Raw genomic sequence first — 27228 nt, forward strand, 5'->3', positions numbered from 1 at the left:
GGTGGTGGCAGCGGTGTCTCCTTGCTAGTAGAACAGGGCAGCTCCAGGCCACTGGCCAGGAGGCAAGGCAGAAGGTGGAGGCAATGTTGGGGAGGAATGTGGGCAAGAGACAGGAAGCAACAGACACAGTATCACAGATGTGAGGTGATAAATAATTTTCTATAAAATGAGTCATGATTCACTGTAACATCTCTTTTATATCTATCTAGACTATACTGCACTAAGTGCCAGGGATTCAATAGTGAATAAGACAACATCCCTGATACCAGGGAGCTTATAGAATACCTTGAATATAGTGTGTATTTTGATTTTAAAATGCTTAATGAAATTAAATATTTTTTAAGAGTACCACCTCATTAAATATGGAGGTTGTCCTAAGTGACTACTTGGATTAAAAAAAAAATGCCCTCCCACCCAATAAGACCATCACACAGATGTGCTTTCTGGATGCTTCTTAAAGACACAGAAAAGTAGTAACTTCAATCAAATACTGATATTAGGTAAGATAAAACAATCCATTTGTACACAATAACATTTCAAAAGAGAAGTTAATACCTCATATGTGCAAGGACCTGGGTTCGTATCCCCAGCACCACCAAAAAGAAAAAGAAATTAAAACATTAAATAGTACTTTTTATTTAAATATGTATAAGGCAGATCCATGAGAATGATATAAAAACATGGCATGTAACTTGATAGCAGTATATTAGAGATTACATAGTTTTAGCAAATGTGAATTACACAATTACAAAGAAATCCATATTTTCCAAGCAGGTACAAAACATCAGATGAAAAAATCAAGGCAAGAAAATGAGTAGTTAATTAACAATGGAAAATCACTTTTAATGTGAATTGCATATTATCCTTTAACAGCTTTTAAAAGAATTATTGCAGTCTATATTAATCAACAGTATTAAATGCCATTAAGATAAAGAACTGAGACCAGAAAAATTAATTTTGACTCCATCTAACAAAGAAACCCAAATTTATAATACTTAATGCAGGGAAAAGCTGTGGAAGTAGTGAAATTGTTATAGTCTTTTTGGTAGTCTCTAATCTATCTTCCTTAGGGTATAGCCTTGAATTTTGGAAATAGTTGCCCAAGATCCTGTTGTATCCACAATCCCAGCAGCAAGATGGAGGGATGATAAAGAGCTGTGACCTTCCTTGGAGACTTCATCAGCACAGACAGCCAACTGCAAGGGCAGCTGAAAACTGATGATTGGCTGCTTTTATAGAATAGAAGTAGGGTAAATAGACATTGGGAAACAAGTTCCAGTACCTGTTCATGCTCACCATCCGCAATGCTATGAAAGACCTTTGAAGAAAATCTCTGAGAGAATATTTCCTTGAAGTTTGCAATTTGGAAATCATAGAAAAGCAGATACTTTTAGTCCATCTAGCAAATGGAAGAATTTGTAGTCAGCCTTAATTTTGGAAGAAGGGACAATGAAAATTCAATGATTTGTAAAGTTAAAAAAAATCAGTATTTATGTATATTAGGATGAACAAAAATATTTTTAATATCAGATGGACAAACTGAAAATTAAGTACTTTATAATTTCCTCACACTAAAAAACCCAAGAACCTATTCATTCCTGTAAAATTCACTGTTTAAAGTCCAAACAGATTGTGTTTCCACTAAAATTATTATGATTTCATTTAGAGATATTTGCCTATACTGAATGTATACCACAATCTCCTTTACTGACTTATGAACAAGGGTCATGAAAATGAGGGTGGAACATCTCATTTTCATGATGACACATTACAAATATAAACCTTAACAGTAGACAGAAGTGTACTATGATAGCATTACTTTGTTTTTTTTTTGTACTGGGATTTAAAACCAAGGGTGCTTTACCATTGAACTACATCCCTTTATTTCAAGACAGGATTTCACTAAGTTGCTGAGGCTGGCCTGGGAATTGCAATCCTCCTGCCTCACTCAGTCTCGGAGTCGTTGGGATTATGGGCATGAGCCATCGCACCCTGCCAGCACTGCTTTTAAGTTGTGAATTTACAAAAGAATTAAAACACAATCTTTTAGGCTGTTTAAATACTTATTTCAAAACAAGGATTTTATGGCTAGACATAGGTATAATTAGCTCAGTGTTTACAGTTTTCCTAAGGAAATACTTTTGAATTACACTTATGGTACAATTATTTAAAACCAACAAACAAAAGTTAAATATCATAAACAAACCTCTTTTTGGAGCAGGGGATGTTCTCTGAACAGAACTTTTTATGGAGTAGTTTAATGGCAAAAGACAATTAAAATAAGTAAGGTTTTCCATAAGAGATAAATAATACAAAAATTGGATATGATAAATTCTTGAAGCCCTTTTACACAAGTAATTTTCACAATTTGGCTATAAGTATTAATATATCTAACATTACTATTATTAAATTAATTTTGAAAGTAAAATTCTTTAGTCAACTCAAGGTTGTAATAATTTAGAAGAAATTAATTAGACATCTAACACTAACCCTGTATGTAGCACAAAATAATTACCTCTGATAAACAACTATAAATATAATTTATTCATATGTCTAAATATTTTTAAATTTAAATAAAAATCTCATATGTAGACAGTCTGGGCTAAATTTCATGTACACTTTGAAAAATAAATGTTACCATGAATATAATTATATCTAAATGTGATATTAAATATTCTTAAAAGGAGATATGAAATCTGTATACAAAAGCTAAGTAGTTTGATATAGCTCATGGTTGGTTTCCTCATAGGAAAAAAATTGATTTTCATTGCATAGGATAAAAACTGGGGATATATATGTTCTACATTCTTACGATTTTCTCAGGGCCACTTCTCAAACACAGATCAGGAAACAAATCTCTAATCTTCTAAATGTGCCCACCACCACCTCCTCACATCTAGCAACAGCAAAATTTAGTTCTACTACTGAGGCCAAAAAAATGATTCCAAAAAGTAAAAGATATGAAAAATAAGGGGAAAAAACTCACAGAAACAGTAACATAAAGCAATTGAAAATCAATAGACTTGCACTTTTAGAAAGGCCATTAAATGTTAGAATTACATTTATTCTAAAATTTCAAAATTATTCTGTTTTTGTAGCACGCAAAAGAAATACTGTCATGTGCAATAATATTTGCTTCGTTTACACATGTTCATCAGTTTGTTTTTTCACATTTTCCACATTCTCAATTATCTGTACTAGTGATAATTTTATTCATATCATTGGCTACTTAAAATATACATATGACAATAAACTTTAATATTTACTTAACTTTTGGAAATATTTCATTGTATTTTCACATTAAATCGGTAAAGCATAGTCTTGAGGATGAAATTTAAGGATCAAGAAAAGCATTGAAAATATGCTATTTTCACTAGTTCACAATAATAGCATGGGTAAGTAGTTATCCTTAATAGTTATCACCCAACTGAATTCCTACCAAGAACTAACAAGAAGGGAATTATTTAGAGGGGAGAGATGTAATTAACACAAAGAAAATGGAGAGCTCAATTAGGAAGTACAAGATACTAAAATTCACCAAAAAGAGAACATCAGAGAAGGTTGAGAGATTTACCAGACTGACAGTGCAGTCGTAGGAAAAGAATCATTGGCAGGAAAGGTAGACTACACTAAGTAAGTCCTTTTATTTTTGGCAACTGGATTCAAGTCAATAGGTAAGTTGAGAAATGACAATTTCAGGAAGAGGAATGGATATAATTGTATCTCGTCTGCAACTTCCTATTTTAATAAGAGAAAATGAGGAAAATGTAGGATATTATAAGGTTTGAACAAAATGCAGTTTACATGTGGAATGTCAGCACTGAGAAATTTTATGAATAATATGATTATATGCCTCTAGATGTATAATTAACCACTTATCTTAATATCCTTCATGCTAATAAATTGTTCCTTAATGAATGGTTGTACAGGCAGGAGGCCTTCTCAGGAAGAGAAAAGGAGATATCCAATTTTTCAGGGATTTTTTTTTTTAATTCTGTAAGATTTCAGTAATTTCATTATCACTGCTGCGGTCCTCTCTTTGCTTGAGTCTTCACTGCAAAGGTGGGTATATGCACTATCGGGGGGTCTCTAGGCTCATGCTCCAGGCCAGGTAAATAACTATGGACTTATTTGCAAGCAATAATAAATTTACAATTGGCAGATTTTCATACATCTTTTGATGTACATGACCTACTCTGAAGAATGCTGCTGCCTTTATACAGAGAGAAGGCATCTAGGCTGGCATCATAAATGTAATGTGTGGGGATGGAGCAGGGGCTGTCGAGCCTTGTGATTAAAGCCTGGCTTCTGGAACATGTCTGCCTGGACTTGAATGCTTACTGTGCCTCTGTGTGACCTTGGGAATAACTTTTCTATCCTTCAGTTATGTAAAATGAAGATAACTGTCTTTCTCACATGTTTTTTGAGCTTAATGTTTGTAAGCATTAAGTGGGGTAATACAACCATGCCTAGTACTTAAAATCCCAGAATGAGCATCAGTAATATCCCCTATCACAGAGAGTGGTGATAACTAGGTGCAACAGCAAAGCTCATCTAAGAAATAACTACTTGTGTGTAATGTGTAAAACTACACTTTTTTTTTTTTTTTTTTTTTTTTTTGCTTTTTGGTACTGGGCATTGAACACAGGGGCACTTTACCACTGAGCTTCATCCCCAGCTTTTTTTATTTATAAACAAGGTCACTGCTAAATTGCTTAGGTCCTCACTGAGTTGCTGAGGCTGAACCTGAACTTGCAATCCTCCTGCCTTGTCCTACCAAGTCACTGGAATTATAGATGAGCATCACCATACATGTCTAAACCTGTACTTTTTCTCTAAGAACAATATCCAATTTCCAGGATAGATAATATATATATAAATATACATATATATTTATAATATATATATGTGTGTGTGTATAATATATAATATATATATGTATATACATCAGTTTTGGAGGCCAAATAATTCTGAGTCCTTTCCCTGTTCAATTTAATTAAGATGAAAATTAAACTGCTCTGTAACATGATAAAAAAATCTTTCTTGAGTTGTATGTTATCAGTTGTATTTCATGTCTACAGTGCATTTTAAATATAATTTCAAGTTTGTCTTTTTAATTTGTGTTTGTTTAATTAAACACATTGCTTCATACAATTAATTACATTCTTCAACTTGTATCTTATGAGAAAAGTATATATATTACCTAGATATTAACATAATTGTCCTTTTCTAATAATGTATAATTACCCAATTTTGTTTATTAAATTGGATAATAATTAAAACCTTACTTAAGCTTCAGAAAAAAGTATATCCATTGAATCATATTAAAGCTTCAGATTCTGCTGGTTTGCATATTGTTTTAACCTATATTTATATTATTAATTATATATATTTTGCCTGATTATGAAATATAGATAAAACAACAATAGTGTTACAGTTATGCAAAACAAAACAAAACATACCTACATTTCAACAATATGTTGACTACAAAAATTCATATTGGCAAAATAGGACATTTGTGAAAGCTAACTTGGAGAAAATTCTATTACTAATTCAATTGAAATATTACTTAACAGATTTCAAACCATAGTTATTTGACAGCACATGTACAACCGAACACAGAGGAAGTCATAACACTTGATATGGCGGGGTGAGCACCATTTATCATCACATTACTGTAACCCTCTCTGGGGAAAGATGAGGAATTGTTCCTCCAGTGCCTTCTTCTAGAAATTGGCTCTTTTCCCAGCCCTTTTTAATTCTTTTCAGCTTTCTGCTTATACATGGAAGAAATAAGACAATTTTACCCAGAATTACAATTGAGGGCAAAACGAGAGCAAGAACAAAGTTTGGTGGTGTGTAAAACCTGTAGTACTCTTCTTCAAAAGCTCGCTTCCATCCATAAATTAAAACATGGAAAGTACTTATGAGCAGAGCAACATATCCAAGTGTAGACTTGGGGTAGAAGAAGAAGAAAAAGAAAACAAAAAAACAATAAGATAACAAATATTCAGACTCATGAATTAACCTATCCAGATATACCATGATTATATCTTGATAAAACTATTTTGTCTTTTTAAATTACTGAACTACTCTTTGTCCTCTCCGAATTATCTTCAACACTTTCATATTTTATACATTACATGCTCACTATTTACATGCACACCTTATTTTACATAAATAGGGCCAAAATCAATACATTATTTTAATAGTCTATTGTATCAAGAACATGTTCATGTAATTAAAAATAAAAACAGGACATTTGGGGGGGGCTGTAGAGTGGGGGGTGGGGGGGTGTTACTGAGGCTTGACCCTAGGAGTTCTTTATCACTCAACTACATACTCAGCCCTTTCAATTTTTTATTTTGAAATAGAATTTTGCTAAATTGCTTAGGGTTTCATTAAGTGACTAAAGCTGGCCTAGAACTTTGAATTCTCCTGTCTCAGCCTCCCAAGTCTCTGGGATTACAGGTATGTGCCACAGTGCCAAATTGGATGTCAATATTATTTGATTGAATGATGTCCATAATTTATTTAATAATTCTTTTTTGTTGCTCATTTACTCCATTTCCAACATTCTTCAACTATAAATAATATAACTTTAGGTCATTTTCTATATTTAGGCTTATTTCCTTAAGAACGATCTCTACTAGTGTCATTATTAGTCAAAACACCTTACTTTTCCTTAAGAATACTGATACACAATGCTAAACTCTTATTTATAAAGGTTATCCACATTCCCACCAGCTATGTATACAAAGTGTGTATTTGTATGTATTACACACACACACACACACACACACACTTGAATACATGGAACATAAATGATAAAGAGTACACATACATATTATATACATACTAGTTAGTAGGAAAATATGAAAAATCTTATAATATTGATATGTAAATAGAAATACCAATTCAAACGTTAGCTTTATTGACCATAGTGAATGTAATTATTAAGAGTACTGTAGTTAGGCAGTTTATAGGTTAAATTCTAAAAGATCAGCATTCTTCAGTTCCCTAAATTAGTATGTATAAGATTGCTTACTTTGAGAAATGGTTTGTTACATAAAAGTAATATTAAATCAGTATAATGATGTAATGTCTGACTTCACCAGGAAAATATCAACTCTGGCAGGCAGGATGTTTGCAATTACTCATCTAAATTTATGATAATATGCACCTGTCTAGCATAAAAGGTGGGCCTTTAATCAGAGGGTCTTCTATTTCTTTTCATGTATGATTAACCAAAATTGGGAAAGTTTTCACATTATCTTCAGAAAGGAAAGATGAATTTAGACAAAGGTTATGTTCTTAATTTGAATATAGTTTTTTTACATGACTTTAAGAAAAGTTCAAATATATTGGCAGAGAAACAAAACTTACTTTGTTTTATGGCACTTATTTTATAGCACTGATCCATATAGTGTGCTATAAACCATTTGTATGCAACCAGTACAGATTTTGTGATCCTATAGGTAGAGTTTAAATTTGGCTTATATATTTTTTAAATGTGCAAATTCATTATATAGATGTTACTGGAAAAGAAGAATGTTTTTTTAAAGAACACAATGGTGTTTTAAAATTCCTCTACAGATACTCTTATACATTAGTATATGAAGATATGTTAAATACATATACTAACTAGATTCACAGGGTTGTTTGCTTGTCATAATCCATTAACCTGGTTACCTAATTTGACACATTTCTTTAAAATATTCAGACTTACTTTCTCCACACTTGTATTCAAATTAATAAGATTTTTCCCCCAGAAACATCAAGATGACTCAAAATATAATTTTTCATTCATTTGGCTAATAATAATTGACTTTTAGCACTAAATGTGATCTATATTCTTCCACTTTCATTTTTTCCTTTCCTAATAAAGTAACCTTTATCCTTCACATGGGGAACAGTGCTATCAAAGTCTTCCAGTACAAGGATGTACTGGTTTTTCACTTTAATATCAGAGTGGTACTAGCTGGATTCTAGCATTATGAATTAGATGCATGAATATAACCCCAAAAGCACTTTTAATAAGAAGTATATTTAAAATTCAAATTTGCTTAACAATGAAATTCTATGCTGCCCAATCCCTAACAAACAAAACTCCACATACATACCTGAATAAAACTGAATTCCCTCCAGTTTAAAGCACTGCTCACAGAAGGGATGGAAGTGACAGCCAGGAGGGAAAGCAAGCCAAGGCTCATTATGCCAAAGGAGATGTACATTTCAATTCTCCAAACCTCTTCCTCATTCCAAGAGTTTTCAATATTTGCATGAACCTAACAAGAAAAAAACGTGAATTTCCTTTTTTTTTGGTAGTACATTAACTGATTCAGCATTGAGTTTACTCTTGGCTTAAGAATCAGGTCATATATGGACACACTTAAGTTGTATTATTTCCATTTAACAAACCATTTGGAAAACCTATTATTGTTTGGTATTGTTTCTGGTGTAAGGGAAAAGAAAGGGTATGTTAAACAAAAACAGGACTGACACTTTCTCCTCCTTGCATATGTGCAAGCCGAGGGTGGCAAACAATTGCTACCACGTGTGCAGGGCATGTCTGTTACTGGGACTCTGGAATCCAAGACTGTGAAATGCCTCCTGGTTGCTTCCCCAGGAACACAAAAGAAGTACTGGCAGTTAGACTTAATTTAGAGGAACTCTTACAAGTTCGTTTATAGTTGTTTGAGTATTTTATGTACATTCTGGCCTTAGTTTAACATAGAATCCAGGCAGGGAATTTCTAAACTACTTTTGGGTCTTCATTCCCTACATGCATATCTGTGTTTGTCCATCTTTTTCTTCTTACCTTTCTTGCCTAGGAAAATAGGATTTCCTGAGGATTCAGCTCTATGAAGCTGAAATATTTATCCACTTGAATCACCTCATTAATATAATTTTCAAAAATCTAAATGCGTCATGCATATACAGTATTTTTCCAAACATCTTTCCCTTACATTGATAATTAATGTATAATCAAGTCAGACATAACTATGAATTTGTGGTAATTTTCATAGAAACTGCTTTTAGAATTATCTATTTATTCGCAAACAATATAATTAGAACATAAATCAGGGGTTTAAAGATAAGCTGCAGTTTTGACTTACATATCTATTCATGGAAAACACATTCTTACTCAATAGCTTTTTAACTTTGTCTGGTTTTAATTAACAAAACAGACTTGAAATTAAAAAGAAAAGAAAAGAGAAAAAGAAAGGAAAAAAAGGCTAATTCTCAGAGTTCCATGAAGCAATCATACCAGAAAAAGGCTCCTAGCATCTTGTTCCATATTCCTACGATACAATAAATGTACCTTGGTACATTGAGAGACTACAACCCAGATCTATCTCCCCTCCCAGTTCATTCCATAAATAAATAAATAAATAAACACACACACACACACACACACACACACACACACACTCACATATATATATATATATATATATATATATATATATATATATATATATATATATATATATTTTTTTTTTGGTACCTAGGATTGAACTCAGGGGCACTCAATCACAAATCTCAGAGTCTCTCAATCACTGAGCCACACACATTCCCAGCCCTATTTTGTATTTTTTTATTTAGAGACAGGGTCTGAGTTGCTTAGTGCCTTGCCTTCATTGAGGCTGGCTTTGAACTCTTGATCCTCCTGCCTCAGCATCACCCCCACCCCATCTGCTGGGATTACAGGCATGAGCCACCACACCTGGCTCACAAATAGACTTTTTGAGCATATACTGTGTCCAGGCAGAATTCTGGGAATCAGCCATACATTACAGAACAACAAGGGACAAAGATCCCCCCTCTCATGAACTCACATTCTGATGGGAGAAAGCAGACAACAGAAAATATAATAAACAATGAAAACAAAAGTGTGTTATGGGGTGGTAAGTGCTATTGGAAAAACAAACTTAGAACAGGATTAAGAGGGCCTGTGAGTATTGTGCCTGGGTTGGAGGCAAGTGGCGGAACTTAAAAAGTGTCCACTGTAGGCCTCATTGAGTTAAGAGCTGAGCAAAAACTTGAAGGAGGTGAGGAAGCTGAATGAGCAGATATCAAAGCCTTAGTATTCAGTTAAGAGAAGTGGTACTTTCAGAGAGCAGATGGCTTGAAGGATATCCATCTGCTAACTCAAACAATTATTTTAAGTTCTATTGTTGAAACAAGCTGAAGTAGTAGATGCTACATACTTGGACTATGATGTCTTGGTTTCTTATAAAATATAAATACTTTTACACATTTGTTTTGGTGCAGTGATCTTGACTTTCTTTGAGAAATGCTACACCAAATAGCTTCAGTGAAATCCCTCATTTTACATTTGTGGAATGGGAATTAGTGAGATCAGTCAACCTCATCATCAAGTTTCTCCCATGAAGGTCTCCCTGTGATTTTCTGGGAGAGCTAAGCACTAGAAAAGCTTCACCAAAGGAACTAGCATATTTTTCTGCTCTTTGACAACAAGAACCAACAAGACATTGTTAACAATGTCTCCTTTTTTACTGTATCCGAAATCTCAAAGCCAAAACAGAAGCTGCATAGAAATTCTTAGCCAGCAGAAGTACATACTACTTTTTTCTCCTGATCTGAGTACCTATTTTGTTTTATATATTCACTGGTTCTAATTTCATTGTATAAGTTTATCACGAGTTGCATTATTTTGTGGACCATGGTTGATTATAAAACATTACAATAATTAATGTTATTTTAAAATTAATGTTAGAAACAGTCATAACATTAAAAGGGGGGAGGGAACCGCCCAAATAACACTCAACTTCCCGGCTTGTATTCTGTAAAGGAGATAGTAGTTGTTTTTACCTGAAATGATTTTGAATGAGTCACATAATTCTTATGCAAAATAACTGTTTAAAGAACAATTCTTTCCCTCCCAAAATATACCAGCAGAATATTTCCATGACAAGGTATATAAAATATTACACTATTTTAAATCTTATGTTTCACAATTTATATTGATAAAGCTGACTAGCGTCAGATAAATAATAAGCACTTTCAGTACCTGCTGATAAGCCATGTTGAGAAACAAGTATCTTTCTGACCTTCTCATCGGCAAGCAGAGGCTGTAGGCAACATGAACAACAGTGAAGAAATAACTTAGTAATCCGAGTTGTTTCCTGCACTGTAACCAGGTCTCCAGCCAAGGTGGAAATCTCCTATACTTGGTGCCATAATAAAGCTGATATGCAGCTGCCAGGAGACCTGCTAGGTATACCAGAGACAACAAAGTAATGGCAACTATAGGCAAGGTTTTATTCACAATCTCAATAGGAATCTTGTAAAAGTCACTCTGCTGGTTTCTTGCATATGGATGTATCACATCTCTGACAAAAGAATAAAGAAAGAAAAATGTGGACAAGCTTATGGCTACCACTACTGGCCCCCTCCAGAGAGTAAACAGGCGCAGGGGTAAATTTTCAATCTCCCTGGCTGATGATAATGATCCCAAGTCAACAGGAATGAAATTCAACTGGCGGGCAAGTTCAATAACCTGTTGTCGAGCTTGAATATTGTTGCTGCATATGTAAACCTGCAGGAAAAACAAAAAAACTCATGATTGGTTTATAAAAGTTGCATTCATCACATGCTCTATTTAATCCATGATGCATCACTTGTAAGGGCTTTGAGCAATGCAAATGATTAAAATTCAGGAGATAAAGCACTGATTAATTTACCAACCTATTATCAATAGATTTTAAATAATGTCATTAAAAACAAACACACACAAAGTTCTTATCACCTATGATAACATGAAAATAAAGTATAAAAAAAAATCTAGTGGAAACCTGGGATCCACACAGGGGAGTCCTCAGGGCAAGGGAGGCAGCTGGAAGGAAAGGTGCACTTTTCTAGGACCCTCAGTTTAACAGCAGCAGCAAAGTGTCCCCTTCAGGCACTGGTGGAATATGAGCTGCTGGCAATCTCTGCTCCTCCCCAGCTCTATAACTCTTGTAGAAAACAGGGTGGGGCTGGCTCTTCTTGATTTTGTGGACAATATTTAGTTCTGGATTGTAGTGATTCTGCCTCGTAGGTAATTATAAGCACCACCTTTTACTGATATTCAGCAAGAGTGAATGTGGGCATGAACTTTGGATGGTGGCATTTGCAATTAAAAACCTCTAAATTATGTTATGATGCTGTACGATTTATAAAATTTAGGTTTAGAACCCAATTCAGCAAGTATCTGAAAAACTATGGATAATCTCAGGTATATTACTGCTTTGGTAATTTTATAAAATGTTTTCTTCTTTAAATAATGATGCTATTCCTGACAAAATAAAAATAGTTAATTTAAATAGGAAAGCAACTTCCATTTTTTAGGACTAAAATATTATCTCTGTAGGAAATGTAATAATAGTATAGGTGGTGTTGAGGCTAGACTTTCAAATGAACAAAACCTGACTGGTACTGTAATGGAGTTAAAAAATTCAACAAATATTTGTTAAGCACCAAGTTCATTGCAGGAGTGAGCTACTGTTACTAATGGGTAAGTCATCTCACTTAGGGCTAGAAAAATATTGGTATAAAGTCTCCAGTAATGTTTGGGGAAAACAAATTTCTAAATATATTACCAAAAATGTTTGTATAAAGGCTCTGAAATAAGCCACACTGCAACATTTGCATGCTGAGTCTATATACACAATGGTAGCTATGTAGAGCTCTTTGGACCATGAATTTCAGCTAACATTAGCCAGTAGAATTCTATACCATTATACAAACATTCATGAACTTCTAACATGGAGATTCTTTTATACCAAAGAAATAAGAAAAGCATTCTAAATTAATTCATTATAGTTGTGACAATGGAGTAAACCTTTTTTCTCATAAGTGATAAAATATTATAATAAATCTAAAAGTATAAACCAAACACTCCTAAAGGGGCACACCCACTCTGAAATTACAAATTAAACTATTCCTGTAGCTCAGTTTGAATTTAACCATTGTTCCTCATTTTTTTCCATTAGAAAATTTAAATAACAAATATGAATGAAGGATTAAATTCAGGTTTGACTCTCAGGTCCTCGCTCTAATTTGCTTTATGTTTATCCACTGCAAAACTTTGGTGGATATGCAACAAAACAAAAAGGACTAAGAAATAACTTCAAGAAGTTGGGGGTGTAGCTCAGTAGAACATGTGCTTAGCATGTTTGAGTGAGTCCCTGAGTTTGATCCCCAGTATTGAAAAAAGAATTTAAAAAAAAGAACAGAAAAAAAGAAAGAAAAGGAAATAGGCTCTGGGAAAATATGTATTGTTTTGCTAGTCTTTAAAATAAAGAAAGTAAATGGCAGGGCTGGGTTTGTGGCTTAGTGGTAGTGTGTTGCCTAGCACGAGTGAGGCACTGGGTTCGATCCTCTGTACCACATAAGAATAAATAAATAAAAGAAAGGTATTGTATTCATCTGTAATTAAAAAGATATTTTAAAAAGGAAACTGAATTATTATCAGCACTCTGATATACACCATATAATGATATAATGCATTTATTTTCTAAGGAATGTTTAACAGCTATCTTTATGGACAAAAATCGTAACATCATTTTATCATATTTAATTTTAACACATAAGCACAACTTTTTCAAAGTACACTATTTTATGTGTTTACTTTTAGAAATAAAAGTAAAATTCATTCCAGGGGCACCAACAGAACTTGCCATCTGTTTCACTTTCAAATTGAACTAGATAAAGAACTATCCATCCATAGATGCTTGCTCAAAGTAAATGTAAGAAATCTAGTCTTTACCTGTCCTACACGGGTTGAAATCTACCCTTAAACTGTACTACTTTATATTCTATGAATATTTAAAAATAAAAAAGTCCTTTAGTCTAAAATACTATTTAAAGGATCATATTGAATAGTATTTTATTCAGAGGTAAAATACTGTGTTACCCAGTAGCTTTTGCCATGGAGGAAGAAGGGGAAGAAGAAGGAAGACAGGAAGGGAGAAGGGAAAGAAGGAAAGAAAAAGACTTGTCTGTTACTGTTTCTGTTTTGGAGGACTCCAGGAGAGAATCAATGCACTGTCACATCATTTATCAGCTAAACTTGCCTTTTCTTTAATTAACTAGTTATGACAGAAATGTCATATTTTTCAGCTTTCCTCATAATTTTTGGAAATAGAAATATGCCTTTATAAGGTCAGGACATTAATCTTAAAATGCTCATATACAGTTTTCAAAATAGTCATTGGAGAATGTCAGAGTTTGGTTTTAAAATATCTGCTATTTGTTAACCACCAAATACCAGATAAATAAGAATGAAGTTCAAAATTACATACCTGACGGCTGGCATCCTTAGGTCCTAACTGAAGTGCCCAAGCTGAAATAACGTTAAATCCTTTGACAATCAAGGAATCCGGGAATAATGAAGCCAAATATTCAGCATTGGATTCTGGGTATTGGTTTATCCTCATGTTATTGCTCACATCAATCAGGATTTTACCCACAAGCAGATGCCTCAGGTCCCATAGAGAGGTGTAATGTTCTCTATGTATAGCAACAAATATTATATTTGTTTTTGTTAGAGCATCTTCATGATGGGTGACATCTACCACGTGAGGAAAAAATTCAGATGCAAATTTAGGATTTCTACTTCCTATGACCACATGATAGCCACATCTAATAAGCCGAATGGTCAGGGATTTGGCAAAATCCCCACTTCCGATTACACCCACAGTGACCTTTCTTGCATCTTTGATACCATTTATTCCATTAGGCAAAAACGTTTCACTAAGGCTCTTAGGGCTTCCCATCATAGAGATCGATTCCATGATATGGACTCTTTCAGGGTCACCAGGAATATCCTAGGGGAGAGAAAATACAATGTTCACCAATTACCTAATGCCAAACTTAGAACACTTCTAGACATCGTAATAATGTCAGGCATTTCTAGTGGTAAAATATTTTGGCATGCTGTATAACCTAGAATACAGCAAGATACCATTTGTAAGCTTAAAAAAAAGGATTTTTTAGCATCTTTAATTTTATTTATTTATATATTTTTTAATGTGGTGCTGAGGATCGAACCCAGTGCCTCACATGTGCTAGGCAAGTGCTCTATGACTGAGCTACAAGCCCAGCCACTAAAAAAGGATTTCTAAATGGGAAAATTAACTGGCACACAGCTAATCTGCCAAGTAGGACTTCTCAAGCTTTAATGTGCATACAAGTTACTTGGGCATCTTGTTAAAATGTGGATTCTGATTTAATAGGTTTGCAGGAGGTGGAGAGACACAAGACTCTGCTTTTCTAATAAAGGTGCTGCCGTACCAGGGGAAAGAGATTGAAGTTTCCACTCAGAACGTCTTTACAAAAACATAGTCTAACAAGCACAGTCACTCTGCTTTCAGCAAATCAGACAGCACATCAGAAATGCAGCTAGAGGCAAAGAAAACGACCTTGATGCCAAGTAACAACTTAAAAGAAAAGACAGAAAAACCATAACAAACAAACAACCTTTTAAACCAAAATTGTCTAGACTCATTCAGGATGCAGTCTGTAAATTTTTCTATACATTTCATAACTAGTGATCATCATTAAATGAGAGTAAGATAAATCAGTCAATAAACAAACCCTTGGGCTGGGAATGTAGCTTAGTGATAGAGCACTTGCCTAGGGTGAATGAGACCCTGGGATCAATCCCTATTGATGCAAAAAAGAAGAAAAAATAAAACAAAACAAAAAAACTCTGTCACTTAAATAATACCTTAAGAAAAATAGGCATCAAAATATAAAAAGGTTTAATTCTATCATTTACCCTATCTATATCTTCCAACTTATTGAGAAAGATAGCTTCTCTATGAAAATAGGTTTAATAATGTATTTATGGTCTTAAATTACACAGTACTTAGGAAATATTTTTCTTCCCCTTTTATTCAATGGCTGCAAAGACTATGATGGAGTTATTTTTCCTGAAAAAAAAAAAAGTTTTTTTTTTTCCTTCAGTACTGGAGATTGAACCCATTGTGCTCTACCACTGAGCTATGTTTCTGACCCTTTTTAAAATTTTTACTTTAAGACAGCATCTGGCTAAATTGCCCAGGCTGGCCTTGAACTTGTGATCCTCCTACCTCAGCATCCTGAGTCACTTGGGTTATAGGCACATTCCACTGCACCTGGCCAAGTTATTTTTTATTATTTGAGTGAGTAATATATTAAATGTCTATATTTGTAAGAACTTGCTCAATACAAATCAGATTGCCATGAATCAGTGTCACTGTCGAGTATGAACGAAAAATATCCCATTCTATCCCCATTGCACAATCTCTTTTACATTTGCAGCAGATGTTGATCACTTTAGAGGATTTAATGGATTTTACAGGCAGAGGTGGAATGTTTAAAAAAAAAACATGTTTTTTGTTCGTTTTGTTTTCACTAAATGAAATTTCAAATTACTGGAGTTAGAAAAATCAACTTCTTACCCTAGAAATGGGTCACATTCAATGACTACAAATATTAGTAAATTAAACTTTAGAAAAACAATACTAATAGTAATATTACCTAATACTTACATAGCAATATGGTTTCAACTCTGTCTTGTGCTTTATATATTAACAACCTATACAACTACCCTATGATATAGGTGCTACTGTCATACCCTTGACCACTTACCTACCCCTAATTATTACATTATCTAAGGGTGAAAGGGTTACTAGATTTGGACACAGAAAGCCAAGTTTCCTATATCTGGGTCCTGAGTATATATATGATAGCATCTCCTAAGATACAAGAATTGCAAAATCTTTTAATCTAATGATGATGATAATCAAAGTCATCTTTTTTTTTTTTTGTATTGAACTCAAGGTTACTCAACCACTGAGTCAAATCCCCAGCCCTATTTTGTATTTTATTTAGAGACAGGGTCTCACTGAGTTGCTTAGCACCTTGCTTTTGCTGAGGCTGGCTCTTAACTTGTAATCCTCCTGCCTCAGCCTCCTGAGCCATTGGGATCGCAGACGTGGGCCACCATGATCAACGATCAAGGTCTTTTCAAACTAAACACCAAACAAAAACTAAATAATATCAGTTATCTCTTTATTTTTTACAAAAATAGCTCATACCTCTTCTGTAGATCAGAATGTGAAGAGATAAAGAATATACTAGGACCTAATAACATCACCTATGGGTCCCCCATTACACCACACGTTTTATACATATGAACGGGTGACTCTGGTCTAACATGTTTGAACCTTATTCACATAAGAACCTAATGACATGTTCTAACTGGACCCTTTAATAGTGTAGCTATTGCTAAGTGAGGAAATTGGCCTATAAATGAGACTCTTTCATTATGGTGTTAAGAATACGAAAGCATGGGCTGGGGATGTGGCTCAAGTCGTAGCGCGATTGCCTGGTACTCGTGCGGCCCGGGTTCGATCCTCAGCACCACATACAAACAAAGATGTTGTGTCTGCCGAAAACCAAAGAATAAATATTAAGATTCTCTTTCTCTCTCTCTCTCTCTCTCTCTCTCTCTCTCTCTCTCTCTCTCTCTTAAAAAAAAAAGAATACGAAAGCATGATTGAGAGAGCACAGGCAAACAACATCTTCAGTGAATCTGAGATGGATTGTTTATTGCTGGGGCATAAACATATCATGCTTGTGTACGATTTCATGGTTCGTAGAGTGTTTTCACAAATAATATTATTTTATTTAATGCTCAGATGGTTGTAGAATATACAGTATGCCTTCCTTAAAAGAGGAGCAAATGGGCTCAAAGAACTTTAGCAGTTTGCCTAAGAGTGAAGTTTGTAGTGACACAGTAAGGATTCTCATTCTGAGACTGCAGTGCGAATACTATATGGGGAATCTTAAAACTGTTTAGCATCTCCAAGTGTCATCCATAACTATGCTTTCTAAGAACAATACTAACTAAATAGCTAAAATATGAATCTTAACCAAGGACAGTTTTAGATACATCCACAATTACACCTTAGGAATTTTAGATATGAAACTTAAAATACAGTCAAAATAATTCCCATGTTTTGGGGCTGGAGTTGTGGCTCAGTGGTAGAGCACTTGCTTAGCATGTGGTGAGGCCCTGGGTTTGATCCTCAGCACCACATATAACTAAAAGATCCATTGACAACTAAAAAAATAAATTAAAAAATAATTCCCATGTTTTGGATCAAAACCAATGATATGAATGTATTAGTATTACAAAACAGAACATGATTGGTTGCTGTGTAACTTTTGAAGAACCCCAGATAGCAACCCACATATCATCTGGGATATAGTGAAGATACATAATGCTAAAGGGGAAGAAAGGAATGACCAGGAAGTATGTAAATATCCTTCTGGACTCACCTAGACCCAGACCCGGACCCAAGGGCAACCCATCTCCCATGAGCACTGGGTAACTATCTGATATTGATAACTGCACAAAAACTTATCAATTTCTAATTTGCTAAGCTAGTATTTTGGATCAGCTGAGATGAAGTTATTAACACTTGTGTTACCCATGAAAACTAAGGTCAACATCTGTTTAAGAAAGCTTATGTTGCACATTTCCATTGACAAGGAATGAAGCAACTATAATCTCAAGGCAGATCTACCCAACTATGAAGCCACATGAATTTATCCAGGCCAGTGTGTGCTTTGTACATAAGAGATAAAAGGCAAGAGAAGTCATGGTGCTCACACTCAGGAAGTTTATGTTCTTATTTGGAAGAGACAGAAAGTACTTTTGTAATCAAAAGTATAATAAAATCCTCTCATCATAAGTATATAATTAGGAATTACACTGTATGGTCAGAGTGTACCCTAATATCACGTGGTGTTTGTTGTTCCCTTTACTTCAAGTCATTCTTTCTTGTGTGTGTAAATAGAGTAATAAAATTGTATTTATGAACTAATTTCTAATTCACCCAGAGCTTCCATAAAATCATTTGATAACAGTGCACTTAAAACTAGAAGTAAAGCTACAAGTAATTTTTGTGTGTGTGTGTGTGTGTGTGTGTGTGTGTGTGTGACGTGATCTTTAAAGTCCTAGAGCACTGGTTGCAATTAAAAATATATATGGAGAGGAGACAGTAGGAAGTTTTTCATACAATTATGCAACTTAAAGAATTATCCTTCACTTGGAGAGTAAGTATTCTTCTGGGTTAAAATGACCTTTTTTCATAAAGGGATTGTGATAACAGTTGAGTTGGCAATCCTGTGTAGCTCCTTTCCCTCCTTTGTATTTTATGCTCCATAAAACCAGGTCTGAGGGCTACTCTTCATAGATGTGAGGAAGCTCTAGGTGAAAGCTCTCCTTTAGCTAGAAAGAAAAACCTCTGGGGAGCAGCCAGGAGCTCTGGAGGGAGGCCCCTGCAACTGCCTAATAATATGCAGAGGATAGGGGCACACTCTGTGGAAGGAATAGCAAACATCCCAAATTTTCTGTGACTAGCTAGTGATTTACTCCTACATCCTTTGGGTCGCATTAAGATAATCCCTAAATTCTCTTGGTATTTGAATAAACAAAACCCAACTGTTTATCTATGACAATAACAAGTTTCTGTAGTGGGAAAGAGTGGTTTTGTTTCGAGGTTTACATTTTTTTTTGGAAGTTCTCAACCCCTGCAGAAAACCCCAAAGGCAAAGCTATAATTCTACTTGAAACAGGAATGTGATTTCCTAATGCAGTGGCTCTCCCAGTGCTGTCCTTGAGCCAGTGGCATCAAATCAGCATCACCTGGGAACTTGTGGTAATGTGAATTCTCAGGGCCCACCCTGACCTCCTCAGTCAGAGCCCCTGGGGGTGGAGTCTGGCAATCTGTGTTTTAACAAGCCTTCCTTATGACTCCATGCATGTTAAAGTTTCAGAACAACTACCCTAATGTAACACATCCAACCATTATTTGCTGTTTGCCTGAATAACTCAGATTATTAAATCTTTTGCCTCAGCTGAAACTTGGATGACTTGAAAAGCATTTTCCAAAAATTGTGAATGAGAGAGATTTTATGAAAACTATATAGATTTGCTCTTTGAAGTTCTGTTTATAACTGTTGCTATTGCAAATGACAACATTTCAGTCTTAGATTTAAGTGTCTTGTGTTCATATTTTATAGGAACAACTAAGGAATTTTCAGAAAATACAGTAATGTTATAGTTAAAATCAACCGACCCCAAGCTTTCCAGTATCCCCAAATGACCAGAATTTTGATGAGACAAATTCAAAATAATAAGTAATTTCTAAACTAATTCTTAGGTTTGGTATGTTATTTCAATAAACCTTTACATGGGTAGGATTTTAAAACATTTCTAGGTCCTAAATCCCCCCCCAAAATTTTACGTTCATTACATTATAACTACAAAATCTGGAAAAAAGTCCAATTCATGTTAGAAAGATATTCAATTTTAAAAAAAAGTTCTGATTATATCTAGTTAGTCCAGAAATTTAGTTTAAAATTTCAGTAAAAATTAAATTCAGTAAATTTTTTAAAAAATTTCCTATAATAATTTCAGCTAATAAAATTTTGTATCATCTTCGATAAATTAAAACAACATCCCCCCAGTGCCTCATCCATTTTTCTTTTATGTATGGGGCAGAGAAAAATACTGTATGCACCCCTACAACTCACAAGTGTAACTTGCTATCTCTTGTAGAACCATGTTCTCCCTGTGCATACTTGGGATTTCATAACACTGCAATTACCACAGCCATGAGGTATGTCTAAATGAACCTGTGCATAGCATGTCACAGCATGGCTAAAATAACTTCCTATCTGATAACCTCCTTGTAGATAGTGCATAGAGATAAGGACACCTATGATTATTGGATAGTAAATACAGTCTTTTCTGTGTTGCAGTAATTCTCTTGCAAATAACCGGTTTAGCATTCTAGCCTCTCTGCAAACTCATTTCCATCATTTCAATGCCTTACCATGTCTCTGGTTACAAATGGTACCAGTACCCACTGACTGCTATCGGCTGTAGGTGTCTCTGATGATTGACATCAATTAGCAATCAGTCTGCCACCAAACAGCATAATGATACCCATCCATCCACTCATCAATCCCCACCAACTCATCGATCCAACATCTTATTGAGTCCTACCTACAAGGCATTCAGTTCAGGATTGATACTCCAACAACACAAAACAGGCATTAGTTTCCTAGCTATCTAACCAACATAATGAAATTATAAATGCTGAAGCATACACAGCAACTTTAAAAAAACTTTATTGACGTATAATTTATACATACAATTTCTCCATTTTAGGTACACAGATAAATGACTTTGAGTAAATTTACAGAGTGATGCAATCATTTTCATCTCAAGTTACCTGTTACTATTCAGATTTTAAGAAAAGTGGCAAAGGGCAAAAATCCTCTTTTAAAAAATCCTACTTCCCGCAAGATTCTGAAATGCCACTGGCTAGCAAATGTGACCTGAGCTTCTCTGCTTCGGCTTGGTACTTTGGTAGATATGAAAGGGCCCACTGCTTCTGTAGGAAGAAGGATAAACTGCAGTCTTAGAACTACTGCCTGTCCTCACAGGGTATCAAAGGAGCTATGAAAACAGTAGATCTCAACCTTAGCTGCACACTGGAATGACCTAGGAGACTGAAAACATAGTGATCCCAGGCATCGTTATTAATTAGTCTGGAGTTCAGCCTGGGCATCAGTACTTTTTAAAGAGATCCTCAAGTATAAAACATATACATCTGAAATTGAAAGCAACTCTACTAAAAGATTCAGGATTCAACTTAGTACTTATATGCTATTTGGAGACAGCAGGTGTGGCTTTTTGTCTCTCATTTATGTCCATTTTTACACTGCTGTTTGTAATAATGAAAAAGAACACTAGTGAGAACATAGCTATTGGTCCTGAATACAGTAAGCTGAAGAATATGTAAGCAGTCCTGTTCCCTTTCCCACTGAAGCAGAAGCAGTACAGAAGATCCACTTACTATTTTGCAATCTTCTCTCTAATCTGTTCTGGAAAGGGCAATGCCATTCCTTAAAATGTGTCACCCCACCACACAAAATACTTTGTTCCTGTTGTTTCATAACATTCAAAATCCAGACAGTGTCTCTACTTTCTGTCCTGTAAGAGGGCTGTTATGGTTTAGATACAAGGTTCCCCTAAAATCCCATGTGAGAGACAATGCAAGAAAGCTTAGATGTGCAAAGATTGAGTTAGGAGAGCCTTAACCTAATCAGTGCATTAATCCCCCAAAGGGATTAACTGGGTGGTAACTGAAGGCAGCCAGGGTGTGGATGGAGGAGGTGAGTCACTGGGGGCATGCCTTTGGGGTACATATTTTGTCCATGGTAAGGGGAGTCTCTGCTTCTTGGTGGCTATGTCCTGAGCCACTTTCCTCCACGACACTCTTCTGCCATAATCTGTATTACCTTGGACACAGAGTTATGAAGCCACCTATCTAGGGATCCAGACCCTGAAACTGTGAGCACCAAATAAACTTCTCTAAAATTGTTTTAGTAAGGTCTTTTGGTCACAGCAGTGAAAAAGCTGACTAAAATAAGGGGCTCCTCTTCTTAGTTCTCCAGACATCACAGGTCCTAGTGACCTTAGCAGACTAGACTTTTCAAGTGGACTGACTTGCTCTGGAACACAGCTTCTCAAAGCTTAATACAAACGTGACTATGGGGAATCTTGCTAAAATGCACAGAGATTGTCTAGGTCTGAGGTGAGGCTGAGTTATACATTTCTCACAAACTCCCAGCTGATACCCATGGTGCTGGTCCATGGTCACACTTTGGCTAACAAAATCTTAGTCTCTTTATCTTTTCATGTGACGTTATGTACAGGTAAACTAGATTAAATAATAAAGCAATGTCATTTACAGAAGGTTTTGTTTTTATGATGTCTAGGAAATAAACAGTTAAAGGTTTGTGAAATCACCTTGATTTTCTTTCTCTGAGTTTGTTTCCTTTGTTAAATGGAAAACAAAGAGGTTGTACTTGACTCCTGTGGTCCTTTCCAACAGTAAACTTCTTTTGATCCTAAGTCTTGAATGAGTGTTTGATTTGCTGTATGCATTTAATGCTCGAGAGTGGATTATCAAGATAAGAAAATTCAATTACACTCAGCTACATAACCTGCTAAAGCTTTCAGTTTAGGATTCCTTGACATTCCTTTAGCTGACAGGCAGCTGTTATGCTATGTTAATTTTGAAAAATAGAACTTAATTTGTTTTGTGAAGAAACATCTAGGGCATTAATTATTGGATAACAATAACTCAAAATTGCCCTCAGAGATTTTGATGACATTTGCAATCTGCTGGCTTAGATAGGTTATCAAGAAATGTAATCCTCCAGGGCCACAAGATGAGGTAATATATTCTTTGTAATTCCACATCTGAACTTCTCTTCTTTGTCTCCGTGAAAACACCCTGCTCCTTTGCAGCTCATGGCATCTCATAATACCCTCTCAAGCTTACTCCTCATCACTGGAGACCATGGCCCCCAGTGCATATACAGTTGGTCTTTGTGATCCAACAACTACCGTACCTCTCCAGGACTTCCTCATTCCTGGGGATGAACCATTCAACCTCAGGGCCTCTTATTTCCTTGACTTATGCATCAAAGGCAATGAATCCTTGTCTTCACACCACCTCAGTCATTCACTTCCTGGTATCTTCAAGCATTATCTCTTAGCCTGCTGATAACCCCAGTTTAAATATTCATACTTATAATTCTAGACAGCAAAATAACTCTGATCTATGTATCTCACATTTCTTTTTTCTTTCCCCATCCACCTGTTCCTAGTTAAACCCAGCCTAGATTTCATGGTGCATATTAAAAGTCACTCCCTTGAAAAGATCCTTAACTCTGACTCTCCATCATATGTTGAGTATCTGTACCCACGTTGGTGAAGACTGCTAAGAAAAAAATCATAAAACCAACTTTCTCACCTTAAATTCATGATCATCAGCTTCACCTGATCACCTATCAAAGGCCTACCCTTTCTGTCTTGGAGACCATCCCTTTTTACTTCCCAAGGGGGTACGGTTATGACCTTCCTCAGTGACCTCCCAATCATAACACCATGAAAACTAAACTTTTCTCCCACCCAGTCCTGTTTCTATTCACCCCAAATACTATCTCAGTGGATGGTACCATTACTCACCAGTTGCTCAGGTCAGAAATCTGACAGCCACTCTCTACTCCTTGCTTTCCCCAACCCTTGGAATAAAATCCAACCCAACTCCTGTTCTTCAAAATATTTCTTCAATTCCTCTTCACGACATCATTCTAGTCCAGGTGCCTATCATTTCTTACCCCAATTCGTCATAACACTTTTCTTTCTTCTTCTTTTTTCTAAGATAGGCTCTTGCTATGTTGCTTAAAGTGGACTTACACTGGTGGGCTCCAGCAATCCTCCCACCTAAGTCTCACAAGAAGCTGGGACTAATGGTGTAGGCCACCCTGCTCAGCTTGCAAACATTTTCTAAAGAGTTAGTCCATCTTCTCCTTTGTCCTTTCAAACAAACCATTCTCCACATAGCAGCTGAGTTTTAAAACACACATCATAAAATATCTCTCCCTCCTAAAAATCAATGGCTTCTTCAACACACCACCTTCCTGACTATGATCTAAAAGGTCCTGAATGGGCTAGCCTCTTCTCACCTTTCTAATCTCATCCTGAATGACCCCAAATCCCTATTGCCTAGCCACAGCATTCTTTTCTGTAAGTAGAAAAGACCAGTCATTTTCCCATCTTGGGAACCTTGCATATGCTGTTCTGTCTTTACTACAATGATTCACCCCAGATTTTTACCACCTTTTCCTTTTCATCCTTATTAAACTTGCTTTGTAATAATTTTATGTGAGTGTTTGTATACAATTCACTATCTCCCTCATCAGACAATAAAGCTCTTTGAGGGCAGAACCATGTTTGTCTTATCCATCAGTTCCTCCATACCGTTTGGCATATAGTAATTAAGCATGTAGTAAATATTCTTTGTTATTGATTGCATCAAAAATTCCAGGGCCAAAAGAACTGTAATAGGTCTCTAAGTCAGACCTCTCTTTAGGCTGATTTAAGACATGTGGGCCCAAATGGAGTGATATGTCAATGTCTTAGTTTCTTTAATGTCATGGTTATGGGCTAAGCAGGGAGTAAAGGCACCTCCACAGCCTAGCTTTTCAAACTGTTGGTGCATCCTCTGTCTCACTACTTTCTTTTTGAAGATTGAACCCAAGGGCACTCTACCACTGAGCTACATCCCCAGTCCTTTTCTTAATTTTTAAAAATTTTATGATAGGGCCTTATTAAATTGCTCAGGCTGGCCTTGAACTGTGTCCTCCTGTCTTAGCCTCCCCAATAAGGGATTACAGGTGTACACTACTGCACCCAGCTCTTTTTCACTCTGGTGTATGAATTATAATATTTTCTTTAAAAAGATGTCTTTATCTGTGCTGGTTTTTTTCAGTATTAAAACACATTTTATGCTCATTCACCACAAGTACATTTTCCATGACACCAGTACACTAGAAAGTGATTTGGATAGATGTTTAAATTGCTATCTTCCAAAATTAGCTCTATTTATCATTATTGATATTGTCTATTTCCCCCACCATCAATAGACTGCCTGGCTAAGAGGCAGAAACTGCAACATTCCAATGGCAGCCAGTGTAGTTGCTCTTATGTTTCTACATATTTAGGATGGGCATTTTTCACTTTCCAAATATCCTCTCTCTAGGCTTTGAAGCAACAGAAAAAGAGATGCAGAGTGAAAACAATGTATATACACACATATAGTGTTTGAGAAAGAAGAAAAACAGATTAAGAAAATGAACAAATAAAGGAGGGGAAAGGAGGATAAAGAGGTGCTTTGAACTAAAAGGTTCAAAACAGTCTTGTTAAGGGGACTAGATAGAATCTCTTCTAAGCCATGAGGGCGGGGTGGGGGCAGGAGTCTGAATTTTGTTTCTCCCTAAATGATGAGCAATAATTAACCATGGCCTGGAATAAGTTTCTCCATCTAAAAAAACTATCTGCCTGAGGAGTGAAAACTGACACCAATCCTCCACAGGGTGGGGGAGATAATAAATGGAAATCTCTGGACAAAAATTCTCTTTATCTCTCTGCTCTATTTTAAGAGCAAGATTTTTAGGGCATAATTTTCAACAAGTTTTGGCTGAGGCTGAATACAGGGCTCAAAGATAATTTAGGACACTCAAAGAAGCCAATTACTTTCTAGCACAAAATGGCCTAAACACACCACAATTACATTACTGGGTAATAAAACGACTCCTAGAAATACCTGTTCGCACAGCAGGGTGGCTTGATCTTCAATGAAATGCGCTGCATCAACCCAAAGTGGCAGGTAGACTAGCTGGGAGAGCAAAGTAACCTGCCTGTCCTTTCCCTTTCTGGCACATCCTACCTGGGACGAAGTCTCTGTTGGCCTCCCTTCTCCTGGGCCCAACCTCAGGACTTTCCGGGAGCTCCAGAAAGAGGAAGAGGAGTAGGGAGCGGAACTGGTGGAACAGACCCTTCTTCACGCATCCCACTCCCCTCCTCCAGCTGCCCGGAGATCAGGAACCCCGCCAGCCCAGGGCGGACGTCCGCAGAGGGCGCGGGATTCAGGTAGATGTCTGCAGCGCGTGGCGCTGACTGCATCGTGACCCTCAACTCCGCCGCGACCTCCTCTCTGGTGTTCCCCAGCCCGCTCACCTCTGCGCCTTCCGCGCCGGGCAGGGGCAAGCCCAGCGGCTCCCCGGGCGCGGCGCCGGCTTCCCAAGGGCCCGGCCGGGCTCCAGGGCCTACGGACTGTTTCTCCGGCTGGCGGCTGGGGGTGGTTGCCGTGGCGTTCGCGCTCGGGCTGCTTCCCCGCCTCCCCGGGCTGGAGAGCTCAGAGCCAGGAAAGAGGGAGGGAGGTTCGCTGGAGGCCGACCTCGCGGTGACGCGCCGCTAGGGGCTGCGCGTCCGAAGAGCGCGGAAAACGGAGAGGGCTGGGGGATGCCACTGGAGTAGGAGAGCCAGAGCCAGGCAGCGCGGAGAGAAACCTGGCAGCGCGCAGGGCGCTCGGGAGTGCGTGGGGGCATCTGGGGCGGACTACGTGCATTGAGGGGGAGCAAGCAGAGAGCCTGGGTAACTCGGCTTCACAGTTTTGCTCCCCCAACTGGGCGCAGCTGAGGATCCGCTTTCGCCTGCGGGGATCCCGTGGTCTCCTGGATATTCCTCTCCAAGCAGCTCTAGAACAATAAAGCCCACTTTTATACCTTGCTGATCCA

At 36.4% G+C, this 27228-nt stretch overlaps 1 protein-coding gene across 3 annotated transcripts; it reads right to left on the bottom strand.

Annotated features, from left to right (window-relative positions):
- Positions 1-612: 612 nt before the first annotated feature.
- On the bottom strand, positions 613-27228 carry Steap2 (STEAP2 metalloreductase). 3 transcript variants are annotated; one of them, XM_005334687.5, is made up of 5 exons: positions 26669-27228; positions 14313-14837; positions 11039-11566; positions 8124-8288; positions 613-5955 (listed from the first exon to the last, which is right to left on the bottom strand). In XM_005334687.5, exons 2-5 carry the CDS (start codon positions 14802-14804, stop codon positions 5668-5670), a joined length of 1473 nt encoding a protein of 490 aa, XP_005334744.1. In that variant the 5' UTR covers positions 14805-14837; positions 26669-27228; the 3' UTR covers positions 613-5667. The 3 variants fall into 3 exon arrangements, with proteins under 3 accessions (XP_005334744.1, XP_040147403.1, XP_077896574.1); XM_040291469.2 differs by lacking the exon at positions 26669-27228 and adding an exon at positions 26379-26643; XM_078040448.1 differs by lacking the exon at positions 26669-27228 and adding an exon at positions 26256-26327.

This window comes from Ictidomys tridecemlineatus, chromosome 2 (genome assembly GCF_052094955.1).
Source record: "Ictidomys tridecemlineatus isolate mIctTri1 chromosome 2, mIctTri1.hap1, whole genome shotgun sequence".
NCBI lineage: Eukaryota > Metazoa > Chordata > Mammalia > Rodentia > Sciuridae > Ictidomys > Ictidomys tridecemlineatus.

Coding starts and splice junctions, on each gene's coding strand:
- Steap2 (XM_005334687.5), bottom strand. CDS start 14,804: ATGGAATCGATCTCTATGATGGGAAGCCCTAAGAGCCTTAGTGAAACG. Junction 8,289..11,038: donor TCAACATGGCTTATCAGCAG/GTACTGAAAGTG, acceptor TTTTCTTGTTAG/GTTCATGCAAATATTGAAAA. Junction 5,956..8,123: donor GGGAATTCAGTTTTATTCAG/GTATGTATGTGG, acceptor TTCTACCCCAAG/TCTACACTTGGATATGTTGC.